This window comes from Budorcas taxicolor, chromosome 9 (genome assembly GCF_023091745.1).
Source record: "Budorcas taxicolor isolate Tak-1 chromosome 9, Takin1.1, whole genome shotgun sequence".
Lineage (NCBI taxonomy): Eukaryota > Metazoa > Chordata > Mammalia > Artiodactyla > Bovidae > Budorcas > Budorcas taxicolor.
Window position 1 is genome coordinate 86,119,966 of NC_068918.1, and position 23,877 is coordinate 86,143,842.

General features: G+C 43.0%; 1 protein-coding gene across 1 annotated transcript in view; it reads left to right on the plus strand.

Moving 5' to 3' along the window:
- Positions 1-23,877, plus strand: part of TULP4 (TUB like protein 4) — a 143,681-nt gene that overhangs the window by 93,215 nt on the left and 26,589 nt on the right. The window contains exons 4-6 of the mRNA XM_052645691.1: positions 17,092-17,272; positions 19,026-19,160; positions 22,366-22,532. Coding sequence (XP_052501651.1) covers positions 17,092-17,272; positions 19,026-19,160; positions 22,366-22,532 — 483 coding nt within the window. The remainder of the gene's footprint in view (positions 1-17,091; positions 17,273-19,025; positions 19,161-22,365; positions 22,533-23,877) is intronic.

Here is a 23,877-nt window from a genome sequence, read left to right on the forward strand (position 1 = left end):
TGTGTGGAATCTTTCATTAGTTAAGGCTGGTCGATTGTTTTTTTTTAGGTTCTGTGGTTATCCCTTCTTTAGAAAGCAGTTTGGATGAGGATCCTAATAACTGAATTCTTCCTCTTTCTCAAATCCAAAAACAGTTCCTAAATGTGATCATTGTTGGTTTAATCCTGATCCACGATATAGAAAATTCAACTCAGTGACAGGTATTAGCTGCTAGGATATTCTACCAAGAAAATCCATGTGGTTCCTTTGAGAAAGTTCTTTGCAAGATTGTGTGTGTGTGTGCTCAGTCGCATCTGACTCTGCGACCCCGGGGACTGCAGCCCACTGGGCTCCTCTGTGCATGGGATTTCCCAGGCAAGAATACTGGAGTGGGTTGCCATTTCCTTCTCCAAGGGATCTTCCCGACCCAGGGATCGAACCCACATCTCTGCATCACCTGAATTGGCAGGAGGATTCTTCACCATTGCGCCCCAGAGCCATGGTGTCAGGACTTTCGGAAGATTCAGTGTTCCCATTGCCTGGCATGTGTCCCTGTGGTACTGCCTGACGGCAGGGGGATAGGACTGATGGCGTCTTCACAGATCACCTGCCCTCAGATTCTTTACCTCTTTTCTTCCTGTGTCATAGCTGGCCCTTCTATTTCCAGCTCTTTGATCTCTTCTTTACAGTAATGAGAACTCTTTTAATCCTGTGCCAACAAACTTTTCAGAGTTAATCTGGAATTCTCCTCTTTCCCCAGTGTGCCTAAGAGCCCTATTCATTTTTTTAACTGTTACATGGGAGTTGTAAGTGAATGATGCACCACAGTTACTGTATTGCAGACCTTGGTCTCCATGGTACGGGGGGTACACAGCCTCACTAGGATACTCAGTGTATGGTGCATAGTTGTTATTAATAGTTACTCTTCTTGTGTGGAGGAATGAAGTCAGGAACAACAGTTCACCATCTTGGTGACATCCCTCCCGATAAAAACTCATGATGAACATCCTAGAATTACATTTTAGGAAGTCTGTAGCCACAGGAGGGAAACTCTAAGGCTCATTGCCTTCAGTGAGGACACAAGTCAGCATTTTTTAAAAATCATGAAGGCAAGTACTTGCTCTTCATAAAATTCGGAAGTACTATGATTACTTTGTAGAGTTTATCCAGGCGATGACAGATACAAACTATGATTAAATTATTCAGCCGAGGTTATCCAGTGATGCTCGTGAACTTAGAAAACAGGAGAACAGTCCTTTACAATAGAAGGGAGAGAAGTAGAGTTATGAAAACAAATTTTCTGCTTCAAAGGATTTATAGACACAGTCTTACAAGTAGAGGACCTATTCTTTCAGTATTATGCTTGAACTTCAATTATAAAAAATAGCCACTAGTTTCTCCTTTGGAACATTCTGTTAGGAAAATATTTATCATATAACTGGAATATTAAAGTGTTTGCTACTGATGTTAATAGTCCTAATACAGGAATACTTCACTTTATATACTAGATTTTAAAATGTAGGTGAACTGAGTTTTATTATTATACTTTAAATTTCCATATAAGAGAATCTTTTCCTATTTAAAAGAATATTCTGTAGAAATTGCCCTTGTTTAGAAGGTAGTTTGGTGTGAAGTGAGAATTCTTCACCTAATACATATTTGACTTTAGATTTCCATGAATAATGTTTGTTTATATATTAAAAGTTTTTTAAAGGAGGTCTTAAATACTTTAACAGACCTAGTATTTTCTTAGGCACTTTAAGCCGCGATTTCAAATAAACTTGAAGGCCTCGTTGTGGGATTGGTACATCCTAAACAGCCCCAAGGAAGACTTAACCATTTTTTAGGTCTTAGCACATGTAGATATGAGAAGGGTGAAGTCTTTGCCTCTGGCCTCCATCCTGAGGTTTTGTTGTTTTTGTTGTTTTCAATCTAGGAAGAGAGAAGATTTCTTCTTTTTGCTTTTGAATACAAATTGTAGATAGATCCCACTTCCTCATAGCAGCTAAAAGTAAGTTTTTCACAAAATGTGGTCCCTCCTGATCCCTGCTGATGTGATCTGTGAGCCACCAGAGTTTTTACAACAACTTTAAATGCAGACAGTACCATGATGCAGACAACAACATGAAAAATCACTAAAAGTACCCTTCGTGCCTCTGTGACATCTGTGAAATGAAAGCTGGTTTTTCTGTACATAATTTGTAAGGAATATTGATATGACCTTTATTGCTTATTTGGAGTATAGTCAGGACTTGAGTGATACAGCAGGATTATTCAAGGGGGTATTTCAGTGCAGGATTAGTTTATTTAACTCTAATCACTTTAAAAACAAAATATTTAAATCATCAGTATACACCATCTTTTCAGAAATATTAATTGATGGGAAAGGAACTATTATGATACTAACATGTGCTTAAAGCTTTAATGCATTAGTCAATAGAAAAGAATAACTATTCATTTAATTTTGAAATGTAAGGTTATGAAGTACCAGCATACAAGTCAAGTAGATTTGCTAACTAACTCCTTCAAAGTATTCCAAGTAATAAATGATTCTATAAGGTTTTTTAATTTGATAATTTTTAAAACTGATTATAAAAAATTCAGTAACATCAAAAATAAGAATAAAGAGCATATATTTATCACATTTGCTAATTTTATCCCTTTATTTTTTTTCTGTGCTGTATTTAAGGCAGATCCCAGATCATGTCCTTTCACCCATACTTACTTCAAAATAAATCTCTTCAAAATGTGGATTTCCTTCCATAACCACAGTGCTATTATCTGTCACAACCACCTCTTTACTTTGAAGAAGGTTCTTGTCAGATTAAAGTAAATGATTTGTCTGGGGCTTGGATTGACTATGGCTTTAAAGGAGGACATCTGTTGTGTCCAGGAGATGGGTGTTTGTTCTCAAGTATCTCTGTGCCTTGTACTATAAGATCCAAAATGGTTTGTAAAGGAAACTTTAAAAAGCAACATAAATCTTTACATTCTCAGCTAAAAATATGATGTTGCCACCATAGTTTTATAAATGAAAAGTGATTTACTGATGTCTGACATATAGGAAATGACTGTCTCATAGATGAGACCCAGTCATTAATAGGGGAAAAGCCAGACTTAATAAAACCAAAATAAAAGGAGTCACAATTTGGTATTTGCAAGGAGTTTTTTGTTCACTGTAAGAAAACGTTTTCCTCTGCCAGCTGTGTAAGTGCTGTTTTGAGGGATGAGCCTGCACCTAGTCCCTTCAGTAGTAATTATAGGAACTTTATAGGCCTTAGATTTCCTGTGAAGACTTGGAAGCCATTGTGCTAACTCAGAGAGAAGCACATGGAAATCTCTCTCACACAAGCTCTTGTACTTAAATTATTTATTGCTATTACTATTTTTAATCCACAGACTCACTAGAGTAATTACTCAGTGAACCAGTCTTATTCTGGAGAAGAAACCCTCGATGGAGAGTGAACTATAAGCAGGTTAAAGGCCCTGGGGAGTAGAGGTCCTGCCTACTTGTGGAAACATAGCTTTGATGTTAGATTTAATCTGACCAGTGGAAAAAGTGATTCTTCTCCCTCCCTTCCCATTTGATTTTCCCATGGCTTTTTAGTGGTGCATGTACTACAAAAATGCTGTAAAAGGGAAGCTCATCTTTATTTTAAGCCTTGAACTGAACATATATAGAAATGACTCTTGCCAAAAACATGCAAGGAGAATGTAAATAATAATTAAGGAAAATAAGGGAAACATACTGAGGAAAGGAAATCAGGAGATGGCTGCCACCCTTTATGGCTATCTTTGTACTACTGTTAATACTGTTTATAAAGTTTTTTGGATTTTGCTTGTGTGTGTGTGTTCTGGATATCCTATTGAACGCTTCATAGGAGAAAATAATTTTATTTTATTTTTTTTTAGCAAAAATAGGCCAAACTACTGTGTACTATTCTGTGCTGTTTTGGTTGAGTGACACTGGCAACTAAGATGTTTAAAAATTAAGTTGCTCTTTGTTATCTCTGAACTCAGATCATTGAAGAATTACTGTATAGAACACTCAGTATAGGTGAATTTAAAATACACTAAATAAAAACTTTCTTGAAAGTTTTAAAGTTAAGAATGAAAGATGGGAGGCAGTTATTTGTGTACGCTGGCTGTTGTTCAATACAACATCTAAAGATTATGTTCAACAAGAGTGATGTTAGCAGAATGGCAGAATAACAAGCTCTGGAACCTCCTTTCTTCAACATACATACCAAATCAATAATATACTGATCAGTTCCCTTTGTGAGAAATCCAGAAGCTAGTTGAGAGGCTTCTGTACCCTAATGCGTTATGAAACTGGCCACATCAGAGCTGGTAGAAAAACTTGATTTGCCATAATCACTACCCCTGGCAAAGTGCCATATAATTGGGAGAAAACCCCCAGTTTCAAGCTCTCCCTGGGAAGAGAAGGAAAGAACTGGATCATATGTCCAATGTTTTGATTTTTTTCTGGGTGTGGCCTAAGCCACTGGCTTCTATCTTATCTGTCTCAAAGGGCTGATGGAACACCAGGGGCTGCTGAGAAAAAAGATGACAGTTTGAACTAGCATATTCAAGACAGCCCCTTCTCCTGGCCCAGTACAGAGTGAGTTGGTGAGGAAGCCCCAGATTTGAGCTACTACGTTAAAAGCAGAGGGTAGGAAAGAGTTGGACCATGTATCCAGTGTTCAGATTTCCTTAGGGCTGCCCAGGGGACTGGCTTTTGAATTAGAACACTGACAGAACCCAGCATATTCCATACATCTTGGGGTCACTAAGAACAAAGATGGTGGTTTGCACTAGTATGATGGTTGGAGCAACTTCCAGAATCACTAAACAGGCTGAGTAGTGAGAATCTTCTTTTTTACAAGCCTGAAGTGAAGTGAAGTGATGTCATTCAGTCGTGCCCGACTCTTTGCGACCCCGTGGACTGTAGTTTACAAGGCTCCTCTGTCCATGGAATGTTCCAGGCAAGAGTACTGGAGTGGGTTGCCGTTTCCTTCTCCAGGGGATCTTCCCGACCCAGGGATCGAACCCAGGGCTCCTGCATTGCGGGCAGACACTTTACCGTCTGAGCCACCAGGAAAGCCAAACCTAGTCCATGAAAATTGGAAGAGGTGATAATTTTGTCTGATGCAGAGACACCAACATAGAGAGTCAAGAAAAATTAAGAAACAGGGAAAAAAATTAAGAAACAGGGAAATAAGTCCAAAAGGTATAAGATAACTCTCCAGAAACTGACCCCAGTGAAATGGAGATATAAAATTTACCTGACAGAGAATTTAAAATAGCAGTCATAAAGATGCCCAGTGAGTTAAAGAGAAAATGCATGAACCAAGTGAGACTTTCAAATGTTTTTAAAGTGTTTTTTAAATTAGAAATTAAGTAGCCGATGTGTATGATAACTGAAATGAAAAAATATACTGGAGGCTTTCAGCAGCAGATTAGATGAAGCAGTAGAAATCAGCAGCATACTTGAAGATGGATCATTGGAAATAAATATTTAATCAGAGGAGAAAAAAGAAGTGAAAGCATGAAGAAAACTTGAGAGACTTGTGGGATACCATTACATGGACCAATGTGTGTATTATGGGAGTCTCAGAAGAAAAGAGAGAGAAAGGGGCAGACTGTTTACACAAGAAAATAATTGCTGAAAACTCCCCAAATCTGGGGGATAGACATACAGATTCAGTGATCCTCATGGTTCCCAAATAAGGTGAACTTAGAGAAGTACACACCAGCATACATCATAATCAGGTCATCAAAAGTCCAAAGACAAAGCAAATTTTAAAATTGGCAAGAATAAAAGCAACTTGTCTCATATAAGGAGACTCCATAAACCTATTAGTGAACTTTTCAGTAGGAACCTTGCAGTCCAAAAGGGGATGTGACTATATATTCAAAATGCTAAGTGAAAAAAACTACCAATCAAGAATACCAAACCTTGCAAAACTGTACTTCAAAAGTGATAGAGAGATAAAGGCTTTCATAGACACACGAAAGCTAAAGTAGTTCATCACCACTACACCTGCCTTACAACAAACGCTAAAGGGAATTCTTTAAGTTGAAATGAAAGGATGGCAAACAAAAATATGAAAGTAGAAAACTTGCTAATAAAGGTATAGACAAATGCAGACTTTTGTTACTGTAATGGTGATGGATATATCCCTTTTAGTTATAAGAAAGCTTAAAAGATAACTATTAAAAATGACTGTGTCAGTGAATACACAATGTAAAAATATAGAAATTGTGACATCAGTAAATGCAGTGGAATGAAATAATTAGAAGTAGAGGTTTTTATGCAACTATAGTTGTTAGGAGTTTAAAATAGACTGACATTAGCTATAATTTATTTCATGTAAGCTCCATGTGAACAAAAAAATTCTTCTAGATGATATGAAAAAGAAAAAGAAATCCAAGCATATGAATATAAAAAAAAAATCAATGAAACACAAAGGAAGATAGCAAGAGAGGAAAAGAGGGACAAACGAACTAAAAGATTGACAGAAAACAGTGAACAATATAGTAATAATAAGTCCTTCCCTATTAATAATGACTTTAAATGTAAATGAATTAAACTCCCTAATAAAAAGACACAAAGTAGCTGGTCTGCTGAAAAAAACAAAAACAAGATCCAACTGTATGCTTCCTGTAGGAGACTCACTTCAGGTTGAAGATCGTATATAGGCTGAAAGTGAAGAGATGGAAAAAGGTATTCCATGCAAATGATGACCAAAAGGGAACAAAGATGACTGTAATTATATCACACAGAATAGATGTTAAGGACTGTCACAAGAGATAAGGAAAAACATAAAGGCAAAAGGGTCAACTTACCAGTGAGAAATAACAATTGTAAATATATATGCATACACTAGAAGAGCACCTAAATATATAGAACACTCAATTATTATACAAAGCAAACACTGACACAAGTGAAAGGAGAAGTACTAGAAATATTAAGGTTGGTGAGAAGGTAATTGCGATTTTGGACCATGAATTTAAAATCATCATAACTAAGCTGAAACCTGTATTAATCAAAATAGGAACCATTACAATCAACACATTTTTACCAATGAGAAATAAGTTTCTTTATTACTGTAGCATAAAAATCCATGCTTCAGGATTCAGCAAACTCTTGGAAAGCATCCTCTGCCTCTTGCTGGTTGTGGAAGTATTTTCCCTGGAAAAGGTTGTCAAGATGCTTGAAGAAGTGATAGTAGGTTGTCGAGAGATCAGGTGAATAGAGTAAATGAGGCAAAACCTAATAGCCCAATTCATTCAACTTTTGAAGCATTAGTTGTGCGACATGTGGTCAGGTGTTGTCATGGAGAATTGGACTCATTCTGTTGACCAGTGCTGGCTGCAGGCCATGCAGTTTGGTGCGTTTCCATTTGCTGAGCATTCTTCTCAGATGTAATGGTTTCATTGGGACTCAGAAAGCTGCAGTGGATCAGACCAGCAGCGGACCACCAAACAATGATCATGACCTTTTTTGGGTGCAAGTTGGCTTTAGGAAGTGCTTTCAAGCTTCTCAGCTAGCCCCTGAGATGGTCATCACTGGTTGTCATGTAAAATGACACATTTCACCACAGGTCACAATCCAGTTGAGAAATGGTTCATGGTTGTTGTGTAAAATAAGAGAAGACAACACTTCAATACAACAGTTCGGTTCAGTTCAGTCGCTCAGTTGTGTCCAACTCTTTGCGACCCCATGAATCGCAGCACGCCAGGCCTCCCTGTCCATCACCATCTCCCGGAGTTCACTCAGACTCACGTCCATCGAGTCCATGATGCCATCCAGCCATCTCATCCTCGGTCGTCCCCTTGTCCTCCTGCCCCCAATCCCTCCCAGCATCAGAGTCTTTTCCAATGAGTCAACTCTTTGCATGAGGTGTCCAAAGTACTGGAGCTTCAGCTTTAGCATCATTCCTTCCAAAGAAATCCCAGGGTTGACCTCCTTCAGAATGGACTGGTTGGATCTCCTAGCAGTCCAAGGGACTCTCAAGAGTCTTCTCCAACACCACAGTTCAAAAGCATCCATTCTTCAGCTCTCAGCCTTCTTCACAGTCCAAATCTCACATCCATACACGACCATAGGAAAAACCATAGCCTTGACTAAACGGACCTTAGTCGGCAAAGTAATGTCTCTGCTTTTGAATATGCTGTCTAGGTTGGTCATAACTTTTCTTCCAAGGAGTAAGTGTCTTTTAATTTCATGGCTGCAGTCACCATCTGCGGCGATTTTGGAGCCCCCAAAAATAAAGTCTGACACTGTTTCCACTGTTTCCCCATCTATTTCCCATGAAGTGATGGGACCAGATGCCATGATCTTCGTTTTCTGAATGTTGAGCTTTAAGGCAAGTTTTTCACTCTCCACTTTCACTTTCATCAAGAGGCTTTTTAGCTCCTCTTCACTTTCTGCCATAAGGGTGGTGTCATCTGCATATCTGAGGTTATTGATATTTCTCCCAGCAATCTTGATTCCAGCTTGTGTTTCTTCCAGTCCAACGTTTCTCATGATGTACTCTGCATATAAGTTAAATAAGCAGGGTGACAATATACAGCCTTGACGTACTCCTTTTCCTATTTGGAACCAACAGTATTTTTTTAAATTTTGGGTCAGCTCGTGAGGCACCCACTTATGAGCTTATGGACAGTAGCTTGCCAGGCTCGTCTCTCCACGGGATTCTCCAGGCAAGAACACTGAAGTTGGTTGCCATGCCCTTCTCCAGGGATTGAACCCACATTTCTTATAGTTCCTGCACTGGCAAGTGGGTTCTTTACAACTAGCGCCACCTGGGAACCCCTTCACTTTTCCAGTTTGCTTCAAACGCCTAACGACTATAGAATGGTCAACATTGAGTTCTTCAGCGACTTCTTGTGTAGTTGTAAGAGGATCAGCTTCAGTGATTCTCTCAGTTGGTCGTTGTCAACTTCCAATGACCAGCCACTGCTCTCCTCATCTTCAAGGCTCTCGTCTCCTTTGCCTAGCTTCTTGACTCACCACTGCATTGTACATTAGTTAGCAGTTCCTGGGCCAGATGTGTTGTTGATATTGTGAGTTGTCTCTGCTGCTTTACTACCCATTTTGAACTCGAATAAGAAAATTACTCAAATTTGCTTTTTGTCTAGTATCATTTCCCTAGTCTAAATAAATATAAAACAAACAGCAAGTCATTAGCAAAAAATAAAGTGAAAAATGCACATTAAGATGATGTATAACATAACCACATTTAAGAATGTATTTTAATATCAAACAGCAAAGTTCAACAACGCAAAACCACAATTACTTCTGCAGCAACCTAAACAGACAGCAATCCAGTAATGTAGGAGACTTCACTGCCACTCTCAATACTGGATAGAACACACAGATGGAAAATCCATAGAGAAACAGTGCCCTTTGACAACACTATAAACCAAGTAGGCCTAACAGATACGTTTGTGTTTTTTTATCTCAAACACTACATCAAGTTTATTTTAATAATAATTATATACATAGTATAATATGTCATATACTGCTTCCATCAATTCTTTGGTGCTCAGCTTTCTTTATGGTCCAGCTCTCACATCCATACATGAGTACTGGAAAAACCATAGCTTTGACTAGATGGACCTTTGTCAGCAACATAATATCTCTGCTTTTTAATATGCTGTTGTTGGATCATATGATAGTTTTATTTTTAACTTTTTAAGGAACCTCCATCAGTGTTCTCCACAGTGGCTATACCAATTTACATTCTGAACAACAGTATAGGAAGGTTCCCTTTTCTCCACACCCTCTCCAGCATTTATTCTTTGTAGATTAAAAAAATTTTTTTTATATTTATTTAGTTATGACTGTGCTGGTGTTCCTTGCTGTGCAAGGTTCTTCTCTAGTTGTGGCGAGCGGGCTGCTCTCTCGCTGCGACGCGTGGGCTTCTCATTGTGGTGGCTTCGCTTGTTGCCGAGCACAGGCTCTAGGACATGCAGCCTTCAGCAGTTACGGCACGTGGGTGGCATAGTTGCGGCTCCCAGGCCCTAGAGCACAGGTTCAGTGCTTGGGGCACACGAGCTTAGCTGCTGCACAGTATGTGGGGTCTGCCATGATCAGGGCTTGCACCCATGTCTCCTGCATTGGCAGGCAGATTCTTCATCACTGAGCCACCAGGGAGGCCCTGTTTGTAGATTTTTTCATGATGGCCGTTCTGACTGGGTGTGAGGTGATACCTCATTATAGTTTTTATTTGCATTTCTCTAAAAGCGATGTTGAATGTCTTTTCATGTGCCTCTTGGCCCTCCGTATGTCTTCCTTGAAGAAACATCTGTTTAGATCCTCTGCCCATTTTTTGATTGGGTTGTTTGGTTTCTTGGATATTGGGCTGCACACACTGTTTGTAAATTTTGAAACATTAATCCGTTGTCGGTTGCATCATTTTCTCCCATTCTGTAGGTTGTCTTTTCATTTTGTTTGTGGTTTCCTTTGCTATGCAAAAGCTTTGTAATTAGGTCCCATTTGTTTATTTTTGTTTTATTTCCATTACCCTAGGAGATGAGTTGAAAAAGCTACTACTATCATTTATGTCAGTCAGTGTTCTGCCTATGTTTTCCTCTAAAAGCTTTATAGTATTGGGCCACCATCACCCTAATACCAAAGCCAGACAAAGTCACTATAAGGAAAGAAAATTACAGACCAATATCCCTGATGAACATAGATGCAAAAATCCACAACAAAATACTAGCAAACTGAGTGAAACAGCTCATTAATAAAATCTCACACAACAATCAAGTGGGATTTATCCCTGGGATGCCAAGATGTTCACCATATAAAAATCAATCACTGTGATACACCCATTAACAAAATACAGGATAAGAACTATATGGTCATCTCAGTAGATGCAGACAAAGCATTTGACAAGATTCAGCACCCCGCCTCCCTCCTCTTCCCCTCTCCCCTTCTCCCAGTCATGTCTGCACAAGTGGAAGTTGAGATCAGCTCCTTGTCCTGCAGTAGTGATTCCTGGATAAAATCTGATCTTGCCTCCCTGACTGGTGTCGGCTTCGCGGACCTTCGACAGCAGCCACAGGCGCTGTTGGGCCCACCCCCATCACTGCGGATCCTGACCTCTTCTGTTGAGTCACAAGGTTTTCAGTCTCCTCAGACCGGGAAATCATTTCCTTTTAGCCCTTTTGTTAAGGAAGTTTATTAGTAGCCACAGGAAAAAATGACTGTTTCCACATAATGAGAAATGTATTTAGATATTTATTGAAAGAGATGGAGCCTTTTGAAACAGGAAAGGATTTGAGAACTCATCTAATACAACTTTTTTTAGATGAAGATGAGAACAGTACTCAGGAAGGCAAATGATCAATTCAAAGTGACATAAGTAGTTAGGAATCAAAATAGAACCAGACCCCTAGCAAGCCAACTCCCAATTCTGAGTTCTTTGCAAAGGAAAGCATGTTTTGCCAGTAGACTTAAGATGATCTTCAGCAAACAGGCCCAGCACATTTCATCCAGCTCCAGAAATCTGATAATGGAGCTGTATTCCTGAACCTTTTCTGTCTACTTCATTCCATGTGTACTTAAGTATATTTCAATAGCATACTCACATGGTGTATAATCCTAAATGTTTAAAAGGATATATGATGAAAAGTTCCCTTTCTCCCCACTACCCCCAGCCACCCACTTCTGTCCCTAGAGGTGATTAGTGTTTCCAGTTACTTGTGTGTCCTTCCAGAGGTATCCTAGTTAAATGTGTTTTTAAATTACTCCTGTAGTCAGACTGTTCCCCTCCACTCCCCAGAAATAATGTGCAGGTGTCTTAAAAGGATGAATAAACTTTAAAATGGAACCTGAAAGATTTGGGGAAGAATGTTATAGCAATGAAAATTATTTAATGTTAAAGTCAGTACCTGAGGTGGATAGACTATCTCCTTCTCTGAAAATCTTTAAACATAGAGTAGGTTCTCTTCTTTATGGGTTAGTTTATAAGCAGTTATCCTGCAGTGAGGAGATGAAACGACTTCAAAATTACATGTTTAGCCCAGAGATACGAATTTTTATTATAGCTGTTTTGGGCTAGATTTCTTTCCCATGTTTATCAGAATAAGTCTTAAAATGCCTGTTTTAGAAATGATTATTAGAATCAATTGTGAAGTTATATTTTATTCTTTTTTTTTTTTGAACCAGGAAATACTCTGTTAATCAGTTGAGCAGTTCTGTCCTTTACAACTGTCTGATGTTAGTGGCTGAAAAAGTACTGAAAAATATTGGTCACAAAATGCTCAAATCTGGCCTTGAAGCACATTTGAAAGCTAGTGTTTTGAAGCCGACAGGGAGGTCTTTCAAAGCCAAAGTGTTACTTCAGTGCATCTCAGGACAGAAGATTCCTGCCAAGGAGCAAAAGGATGTTACTACACTCCCCTCCCCTCCCTCCATGGCCATGCATGTAGGCACTTGACACCAGCTGCAGGCATCTCTCAGAGGTATTGTGGATTTGGTTTCAGACCATTGCACTACAGTGAATCAGATACATTTTTTGATTTCCCAGTGCATACAAAAATTATGTTTTTACTATACTGTAGTCTATTAAAATTATGCAGTAACATTATGTCTAAAAGAAAAAAATGTATATACTTTAATTTTAAAATACTTTATTGCTAAAAAGAAAAATGCTGTCATCTGAGCAAGTGGTAATCTTTTTGTTGGCAGAGAGCCTTGTCTCAGTTTTGATGGTTGCTGACTGCTCAGGGTGGTGGTTGCTAAATGTGGGGGTGGCTGTGGCCATTTCTTAAAATGAGACAACAGTGAAGCTTGCCACATTAATTGGCTCTTCCTTGCATGAACCATTTCTCTGTAGCATGCAGTGCTGTGTTTGATAGCTTTCTATACAGAGGAGAACTTCTTTCAAAATCAGTCAGTTCCCACAAACCCTGCTTTATCAACTAAGTTTATGTCATATTCTAGAGCCTTTGTTGTCATTTAAATAATCAAGTTTACCATCTTACAGGGACTTGGTTTCCCAAAAGAATTACAGTAGTCAATATCAAAGGTTACTGGTCTCAGATCACCATGACAAATATAATAATGAAAAAGTTTGAAATACTGTGAGAATTATCAAAATATTACACAGATACGAATCATATTGGAAAAACAGCACAGACAGACTAGCTTGATGCAGGGTTGCTACAAACCTTTAGTTTAAAAAAAAATACAATATATGCAAAGTATAATAAAATAAAGTATGCCTATAGTCAGAATTTGTAATAACTTTGTCATCCTTTCCCCCAGCTTTAAATCACAAAAGCAAATAAATGGGAAAAATCAGCTCCTTTTGCAACTAGTTTGTATGCTACTCGTTGAACTCTACTGCGTTTACATAAGCATATATTTTTATAGTTGAAATTTCCTAACATGGTCTTTATTCAAGTATTTAGATGAGGACCAGTATTCAGAGATAAAGGTACTGATGATACATTGTCACTGGTTGCAAAACATAAATCTTTCAAATGATTTTCTGTCTTCTTCCTGCGGCTTAGTTCATTTTAAATTGTTGGGGATAATTGTGTTACATTTTAAAATGATTACATCTAAAAATAGTTTAGAATGGAGAGATTGTATGTGGATACCATAATTTTTTAAAAACGTAGCAATGGTATTAACCACTGCCCTGAAGCAGTGTCCCCTGTCCAGAGGGACAGCCATTGAACCCAAGGGCTGGCAGATTTCTACCACCTTTGGTTCTTAGTGTACATATTACAGAGGGACCATTATCTCCACCCCTCTGTGAAGCCTGCAGTCCAGCAGGAATAGTAGGGAAAATCTGAGACAGAAATTTAAACTATCTGTAACTAAAAGTGTTTTGGAGGCCAGTTTTATGGGAAAATTTGAGCATTGATCTAGTTAAAAGAAGAAAAGAAAGAAGCTGTTCATGTGTAGGAAAACTTGAGCAAAGGCTAAAGCTTTGGGCAGAAATGCATTTACTGAGAGTCACTGAGTGTCCACTGGTGACTGGCAGCAGGTGAGAGCCTATGGCTGCAGACCTGCCCTCGGAAGCTCATAGTGCCGCAGAAACCGAGTACTGTAGGGACCATGGCTAGAGTGAGGACAAGTCTGTGTGGTGGGTCTCAAAAGCCTTGACACGTGATGTCTGAGCCCCTGTTACATACCAAACCCCGTACTGGACACCAGAGAAAAAGCACAAACCACAGTCTCTGCCAGCAGAGGACCTGCTGTGTGTGTTGGCCAGGGGACAGACGAGGTCATGCACCTCATCAGGGACAGGTTGACTCTGACGGGCCTGGCCTTTAACACATCCAGGGGTTGACGGCTGGCAGGCAGTTGCAGTGTCTGAGTCTGGAGCTTAGGGGAATGGCCTGGACAGGGAGCAAGCCAGGCCATGGACATGACTGTGACCTCCTAGAGAGGGGAAAGGGTCTGGGCCAAGCCTAAAGGAGGAGACCAAGCCTGGGCAAAAGGAGCCAGACCAGTCTGTCCAGAGCCCCAGAACAGGGAGGAGAGGCTGCAGAGAGTGATGCTTTTGCCCATATGTGTATTCATGATTGTTTAGACTTTGCGATCTTGTTCCTTTGAAGTCCTTGGCTCAGAGAAGCTTTATCTCATTCAAAGTGGTGAGGCATTTAAAGAACTTATAATAGAGGAGATCTTCAGAAATCTGATTTTATATCACGTCAGTGTTCTTCAGTTATCTGACATACTTATTCCAAAACAGAGTAACTTCCTCCATCACTGCTTGACAGCTCAAGCATTAGGGATGCCTTTTTCCTTCTCCCTGATCTTAATAGTGCATTAACTTCCAAAAGAGCTGTAGTCAGAGTTGATTAATGTTGGGGAATTTGGAGGCTGGTTCTCTTTGTCCTCTTTTGCTTTAGTGTGATGTTGAACACTGAAAACTCATTAAGCCACCAGTCCTTCATTCAGGAATTAGATGGTGTCTGTTCTCCAAAATGGAAAAATGTGTTACTCAAACGATGCTTCATTTCCTCCCTCCTTTCACAGAGGCTGCTGTGTGTCCTCTGAGGACAGGCCCTGGGGAGAGTGCAGTGAGAGCAGACACAGTCCATGTCCTGAAAAGCTTAAGTCTAGCATGGGAGCCAGACAGATCAGATAACCACACAGTAAGACGCAAGAATACTGAGGATCGCCATGCCAGTGGAGACTGGGAACTGCATTGGAAGGGGCCAGGGAGCGTGTTTGGGATTGAGACACATTTAATTCTGGGGACTTGAGAAGAATAACTGTTTGCTGTTGCCTGCTCATGAGCTATGTTTATGAGAAACAAAGTCATAACTGGTGAAATAACCCCTTCACATTATCCAAGGTATGACACTGCCCTTGAGACATGCTTGAACAAGTGAGTGAGGATGTGGGAAGCGGAGAATAAAAGCCTGCATCCTGGGATGTCGCTTTAGAGGGCTTCCCATACATCTTCTTCCTCTGAAATATGCAAATTGTAGTTGAAGTTATAAGAGGTCAGGTTCCATCTTCATCTGCACTGCGGACTGCTCAGGAGACACCTGCCGTGTCTGCCTCCCCAGCCCGGGTCTCATGAGGTCCTCGTGGGCATGCTAGTGGGTACTCATTTTCAGTGTTGGCAGCCAAGAATTCAGCTTTTCCTAAAATGACTTTTACTGTGTTCCTAGTACAACTTGTCTCTTTTTCCTGTAAGCAGCATTCAATATGATTCATCACCAGCCCTGAAGGAAAACTGTTTCAGCTTTCTTTCTTTTTTTTTCTTACTTTCCAGTCATTAAAATGTAGCTCATGTTTAAAGGAGTATTTGATGGACAATTGGTTTATCTCAACAGCTCTGTCAGCTTATTACTGCTTAAATGGAATATATCTTCTTTTGCAGTTAATCTCTCTTAATCATCTGGATTTATGTCCTAAGATTGCCTTCTGATTGTCACTGACTTTAACTCACTCATGTAACCATAAATACTTGTTTAATGTCCACTGTACCCAAAGCTCTTGTTAGGTCCCAGGGGTACAACTGTGGACAGTCTTTGACCTCCAGAAGCTCAGTGTCAAAATCTTAAAAGCAGAAAGAGGCATGGACCTAAAAAGTCTAAAATAACTTTCCTTTTATGTAAATCATGGTCTTTCTAGGTAAATAGCCCTGGCTTGACCACTTAATGACTTTGTCAACTTACTTGAGCTCTGTTGTTTCTGCATCTATAAAATGGAAATAACTTGCATGGTTCTCACAATGAGTTGCTGACGATTAGAGAATTCTCATTAGACACAAAAGATAAAAAAATTTCAGGGCCACCCATCAGAATGACGCCTATCGGGGGGCTTCCAGCAGCTGTGAGCAGCTCGTCTGCCGCTCTGATGGAGGGCACCCACCATCCCCCCCACCCCCGCGTCCAGCCTTCCTCTGCCTGCTTGTACCCTAGCCTTGGCCGTGTGCCTGCCCGCACCCCAGCACACGCCTGAGAATGTGCTCGGGGTGGGTGACTGAGGGGACCCCCAGGAGCAGCCCTCAGTACACAAGGCATCAGCCCCGTCTCAGCTCCGTGCCAGCAGTGCTGGCGCTTAGCTGGCAGGATTATTCGGACAGTCGATGAGGTAAACTTTGTTAGAATTGTGCTTAGTACAAAGTAAGCACTTAATATATTAATACCATTAATTTACTATAACATTATTACTTATATACATCAACCCTGATACTGTTCTCAGTGAAATGGAACACAAGATAAACGGGCTTACGTACACTTGCATATGATGATCCTCTGATGCTGCTTTTTTTTTTAGAGAAAAATAAGAGAATATTATCTTCTTCTTGACCCCCCTCCTCCAACTGAAAAAAAAAAAAAAAACAACTCACAAAATGTGACGCAGTGATTTTGACATTATTCGAAAGCGTCCACATACCATATTTATTACAGCACTAGTTCCCTTTCGCTAACAGAGGACTAAAATTCTTCCAGAAAGAGCCAGCTAACAAGCTTTGTGTATCCCTCTGTTGCTTAGCTGGTCTCTTCTTCCAGTTCTTAGGTACTGTTCCCTGTGAACACGTAGAGGTGGGAGTGGGGTGGGGCCACAACCGCTGTCCTCTCTGCCCGCCCATCGGAGGTCCCGCTCCTCTGCTGCAGGTACTGTTCGGCACCGCCGACGGGCAGGTGATCGTCATGGACTGCCACGGCCGGATGCTGGCCCACGTCCTGCTGCACGAGTCGGACGGCATCCTCAGCATGTCCTGGAACTACCCCGCCTTCCTGGTGGAGGACAGCAGCGAGAGCGACACCGACTCGGACGACTACTCCCCGCCCCAAGGTGGCCCTGCAGGGAGGGCAGGAAGGAGAAGGACCCCTTCCCATCAGGCAGGGTTCTCAGCGGAGTGCAGGGCAGAGCCGGCCCGCCCAGTCTCTGACCTGGACGGGACCGTCACCTGCCTCTCTGCCATCCCTTTGCGCAGAATGACTGGTCGGGTGGCTTGGCCCTCCACTGGTTTTCCTAGACGCAGAACAAGACTGATGGCCATTTCTGTGACCCTGGGGTGTTGGGGGGGGGTACCTGGTGCCTAAGGAGAAACAGAGCTGAAGGTGAAAACTGCTGTGCTGTTCCTACGGCCTAACCCATAGTGCTCTAGATCCATAACATTACTGAAGCCGATGACCCTGGCTATGTGAGGAAAGGATTAGTTGTGCCTGTGACGAAGGCCAGCACGTTGGCCTGGATGCCATGTCCCTATCTGTTTATTTCAGGCAGATTCTTCCCTTGCTCAGTTCAGAAGAACCCACTGCTCTCACCCTACTGCCTCCAAGCCTTACAGTGATGTTAGAGTAGATGACATCTGAGTTTGTGAACATTTGGCCCAGTCATGATAGATGGTTTCAGCCCCTTGGTAGTGATTTCGGGTTCTGCCTCCCCCCACCACCTTGAGCATGCCTGAGGCCCCAGAGCAGAAGCTTTGGGGGTGGGTGCTGGCCTGGCCGTCCCCACTGTCAGCCCTCAGTATGCCCCCTCAGGACTCTGACTCTCCCCTGGGGTCCCATCCTTGCTCCTTTTAAAAAGCCTCTTTTTTTTTAAAGTAGATGGTGTGATGAGTAGTGAGTGAGAAGGACTGACTGCCAGTAGCAGTGATCCAATCGGTGTCTTGCAACACTGGGCTCAACATACTTTTAAAACAGAACTTACTGGGTTGAATGCATACTTGTTCTTCCCCTCTCACTAGGGGAGAAACAGGGTCCGGAGACCAAGGTGATGGAGCAAGTCCAGGTGAAGTCTAAGAGCAGCATTAGTTCCCAGCTGCACTCTAACCAGTTCCCCTCCTCAGAAGCACTGGGGCAGTTTGGAGGAGACTGAAACTTGCCTTCAGAGAGAGCAGGGTGTTCCTGGTGACCTTGGGAATTTGAGCACAGAGGTCAGTACCTGCAGCATCTTAAAAGTGAAGCAGAAGACAGTTATTATAAGAGCCTCCACAGGTGGGCTGAGCAGGTGTCAGGCTGACCCACTGCAAGAGGTGGACACAGAGGAGCACTCCTCAGGGCTCCTTCCTTAATACACACATACACACACACATCTCCTCACACTCATGCACACTGGGCATCAGCCACAGCTGGTCTGGGCCTCCTCCAGATGTGGGGTCTCTTCTGGTAAAAACAACTCACGGTGGCTGCTTGATGCCTGTAATGTTCAGTGAAGGTACGTCCAGTGTTGAAAGGCAGCTTTCGGTACATTGGACCAGGATTAAGAAAATGTCATGTGACGTTAAAGTAATTCACATTTGCACATCACCAGAAACACGCAGGTTGGTAGACTCTCAGCAGGGCACCCAGAGCCCAGGGAGCCCCGCCCGGTGCCCACAGGGCTGCTGTCCCCACTGCCTCTCATCCCGGGCTCCCCCCGTGCCCGTGTGGTTAGAGCCTGATGCTGTGCAGCACCGCCTTCCTGGGTGACCTGCCGAGCCCAGGGTCTCGCCTGCACCGTTAGCGGTTTCCAGGCATCCTCAGGGCTGCACGTGCAGGCCTGGGTTCGGGTCATGTGCTTGTCACCTCGTTTTCACCCGGCACTTCTGTTCCCGCAGATGGTCCGGCAGCGTACCCCATCCCGGTGCAGAACATCAAGCCCCTGCTCACCGTCAGTTTCACCTCTGGAGACATCAGCCTGATGAACAGCTACGATGACTTGTCTCCCACCATCATCCAGTCGGGGCTGAAAGGTACGGAGCAGCCCGCCTTGCGAGCTGGGCGTCACTCCCAGGCCTGCTGACCACTGGCCTCTGCAGTCCCCTCTGCAGGGCTTAATGGAGTCTGTCCGTGAGGTCTTTTCTCTCGCTCCTCTGCTTGTCTGACCAGTCGATTCCTATCTAGTCTCATCTTGAGAAAGCACTCCCAACAGTCACTTCGTCCTCACCTGCCCTTCTCAGGAGGAGCGGTCCTCTCAGACGGGGGCTGCTCGCCTCCAGACAACACACAGGAGCCCCCAGGGTTCTGAGGCTTCTTGAGGAGCTGGTGGTTATGACAAACCTGTCAAATTGAGGCATCCATGTGAAGGTCAGCGGTCAGCGCTGACAGCCTCCTGAGGGGGCAGTAGGAAGTGGTGTCTCAGGAGGAAGTTGGTGTCCATCAGCATTCTGAACGTTGTGAAATGTGCAGTTCAGGAAGTCTGCTGAGGTGGTGGCTCTGAGGAACCCTCCGGAAGAGCAGTCTGCCTCTTCAGGGTCGGATGGTGCAGTGCAGAAGCTCCAGGGCGGCCTCCGGTCCCCATGCTAAAGGGGCCTGCTGTGATCTGAGTGGAGGGGGGCAAACCGGAGCCTTCGCTTTCTTTCTTTTTCCTTTTCTCTCTCCCTCCCTGTCTCTGGACACAGGTGCACATGTGCGGGCGCAGTCACGCACACACACACGCACACAGTGCACACACATCTACTGGCTAATAGATGAGTCATTAATGTGGACATCTCAGGAAGGGACAGGGCCGGGCTTCCCCGACGGCTGCATGCCTGTCATGTGGAGCAGGCCTGGTTTATGCTCAGTATCGAGGGGCCCACACTTGTCTCTGCATCCTTTTATGTTCCTGGTTATATAATCTTCAGAACAAGAAATGATATTATTCTTATGAAACTTACTCTTTTTTAAAGAATGACATACCTTTGGGAACTACTGCTGTCTCAATGTAATGTTATAACTGCACGAAAGAAATCCCTGCACATTTGCTCATAAACGTTTGGACTAAGATCCTTACTCAGATGTCGCCATCTAGCAAACGGCCACCTTGAGCCCTTGGGCTTCCCTGTGTTAGCTGCTGAGCATCTTTTGAATGGCTTGTGTGTCTGGGCCCGTCCTGTGGGGGTCACCACCCACTTACCTATTAGGAAAAACCTGGATGGGGTTTTGGGCCCACCCAATACTCAAGCTTTTCTATACCTGTCTATAAGAAAAAGAAAAACCCTCTATGTACTGATGCTTTTACTGTCTCCAGTTGTAGAGATTTCACCAAGTTGTGTTTGTCCAGAACTGCTGTCTTCTCCCAGGACTGCTTTTCAGTCTTCCAGGGAAACTGGGGAACTTTGATGACCTCAGAATGTGCTCGGTGTTGATGACAGAATCGGTGCCGCACGTGAATGAGACAGAGCTGCTGAGCTCACAGGTGGAGCTCAGGAACTGCCGAAATCTAGACCAAGTTCTGAAACCCATCCCTGTCATGGGGGTGCACCTTTCAACTCCAGCCTCTCTGCAGAATCGGCCACGGACTTCCAGAAATCAGGGATCTCTGGATAAGCCAGATCCAGTTTCAGGATCTTGAGGGAAAACAAGCTACGCTATAAATCTTACTGTACCAGCAGCTTGCTTTACCAGCAAGAATAAGTGAATCGCTCACATTGGAATTAGACACAGTGTCTAACAGCCGTTTCTTCTAGGTCCTGAATGGCTCGTAGGTGAGCATCACATCTCTGTGACAGTGTGTGTGACGACACTGCCATCCAGCAGAGGGATCATCTTCTTTTCTGAGACCCCACATCACATCACCCAGATGCTGGGTGAAAGTCAAGGCCTTGATACGCAGACCTATCCTTTATGCGAACTTCATCTGTCTAGTAGTGCACAGAACATTGAATGAATTGAATTTAGGCTTTGCTCTTGATTTACATTTCACTTGGAGCTTTTGTAAACTCTCTTGAGTCCTCTCTGGGAGTCGGGGTCACGGCAGAGGGAAGGACACTCAGGATGGACAGTGGTGGGTTCTCTGATCTGACCTGCACTCTCGTAGTTGTGCCCTTCTCATCCTGGAAGTGCCGGTACTGCAGTAGATGCATCGTGTGGTTTTCTCCGGGTTTAGGTGCGCTTCAGGGGAAACAGCAGTCCCCACCCACGGAATGAACGCTCTGAATCCATGGAATGAACACTCCCCACCCACGTAATGAACACTTCCCATCCATGTAGTGAACACGCCCCACCCATGTTGTAAACACTCCTCTTCCACGTAATGAACACTCCCCATCCATGTAATGAACACTCTGAATCCATGTAATGAACACTCCCCACCCACGGAATGAACACTCCCCATCCATGTAATGAACACTCTGAATCCGTGTAATGAACACTCCTCATCCACATAATGAACACTCTGAATCCCTGTAATGAACGCTCCCCACCCAAGTAGTGAATGCTCCCCACCCACGTAGTGAACGCTCCCCTCCCATGTAGTGAGCACTCCCCTCCCATGTAGTGAGCACTCCCCTCCCATGTAGTGAACACTCCCCACCCATGTAGTGAGCACTCCCCTCCCATGTACTGAGCACTCCCCTCCCATGTAGTGAGCACTCCCCTCCCATGTAGTGAGCAGTCCCCTCCCATGTACTGAGCACTCCCCTCCCATGTACTGAGCACTCCCCTCCCATGTAGTGAACACTCCCCACCCATGTAGTGAGCACTCCCCACCCATGTAGTGAGCACTCCCCACCCATGTAGTGAGCACTCCCCTCCCATGTAGTGAGTACTCCCCTCCCATGTACTGAGCACTCCCCTCCCATGTAGTGAACACTCCCCACCCATGTAATGAGCGCTCCCCTCCCATGTAGTGAGCGCTCCCCACCCATGTAGTGAGCACTTCCCTCCCATGTAGTGAACACTCCCCACCCATGTACTGAGCACTCCCCTCCCATGTACTGAGCACTCCCCTCCCATGTACTGAGCACTCCCCTCCCATGTAGTGAACACTCCCCACCCATGTAGTGAACACTCCCCACCCATGTAGTGAACATCTGTGTTCAGAGTCTCTGTTGTCTGCACAAGAGAAACTTGGACGCCGTTGTACGTGCTCAGTGGCTCCATTTCTTAAACTGTTTAAATGAGAGTTCAGGATGGACACCACCACCTCCACCCACTGCCAGCCCATGTTGACTGCCTCCTTCTTTGTCGTTTCAGAGGTGGTGGCCCAGTGGTGCACGCAGGGAGACCTCCTGGCAGTTGCTGGTATGGAGCGCCCAAGCCAGCTCAGTGACCTCTCCAGTGGCCCCCTTCTGAAGAGTGCCATGGTCAAGTTCTACAACGTTCGTGGGGAGCACATCTTTACCCTGGACACGCTTGTGCAAGTAAGGACGTGTGTCGGACACACACTGTGACACCAGTGTGTTAATTTGCCCCCAGCTTCCATTAAGTACTCCTGAACTATTTCTACTCATTGTAATTATCTTTGGCAGACTTTAATCTTTTGTTGACCATGAATTAAATTATAGGGTATAAGCCAGAAGAAGTAAGAGGAAAACAATGTTTTTTCCTTTTAACCAAAATGTATCCATTTCTATTCCTAAATGGTGGACAGTGAGTAAGCAGAGTGAGCTAGTATTTATCATCTTTACAAAGTAAAAATCAGCAACTTGCAGAGAAGTAAACGGTTCATCTTCATTTATTTACTCTGATTTTGTTTGTTATGCCAGTAATATACTTTTACATTTAAGCTAAATTATTGTTAAACAATAAATAGAAAAGCTTAAAGATCTTTAAGAAAGTGTGCACATGTGGGCCCCTTTCTGTTTGTTCTTATTTCCCAGAAATCTGTAGACTGCCTCATTTCTGGTGTGGATCAATTACAGGGGAGACACAATTCTACTCTCATGGAGGTATAGTGGAGATAGGTCTGAGAGTGAGTTGATGGGGGTGATAATAAACTAGGGACTTACGTTCTAGTCTAACCCAGCTCATCAGAGAGTTAGGTGTGCCAGATTTTAGGAAATTTGTAGTTGTGTGTGTGTTCAGTCATGTCCAACTGTCTGTGATCCCATGGACTCTAACCCACCAGGCTCCTCTGTCCATGGGATTCTCCAGGCAAGAATTACTAGACGGGGTTGCCATTGCCTCTTCCAGGGGCTCTTCTCTAGCCAGGGATCAAACCTATGTGTTCTGTGTCTCCTGCATTGGCTGGTGAGGTCTTTACCACTGAGCCACCTGGGAATCCAGATGCCAGCACTAAGTATCTAAATACATATATTTTTAATTGTAGTAAAATACACATTTACTGTCTCAACCATTTTTTAAGTGTATTGCATTATTGTATAACCAGTCTCCAGAACTGTTGCATGGTGTAAAACTGAAACTATGCTTTTCTTGTTCCTATGAATTTGACTGTTCCACTTACCTCATGTAAGTGGAACCATGCAGCGTCTGTCTTTTTGTGTCTGGCTTATTTCATCCACATTGTAGCCTGTGTCAGAATTTCGTTCCTTTTTAAGGCTGAAGAATATGCTGTTATATGTGTACAACTACGTCCTGTTCATCCATTCATCCATCAGCGGATGTCTGGTTTCCTTCCAGCTTTTGGCTATTACGAATAATGCTGCTGTGAACAGGGATATACAAATATCTCTTTGAGATGCTCCTTTCAGTTCTATTGGATAAATGCCCAGAGTCAAATTGCTAGGTTATATGGTAATTCTTTTT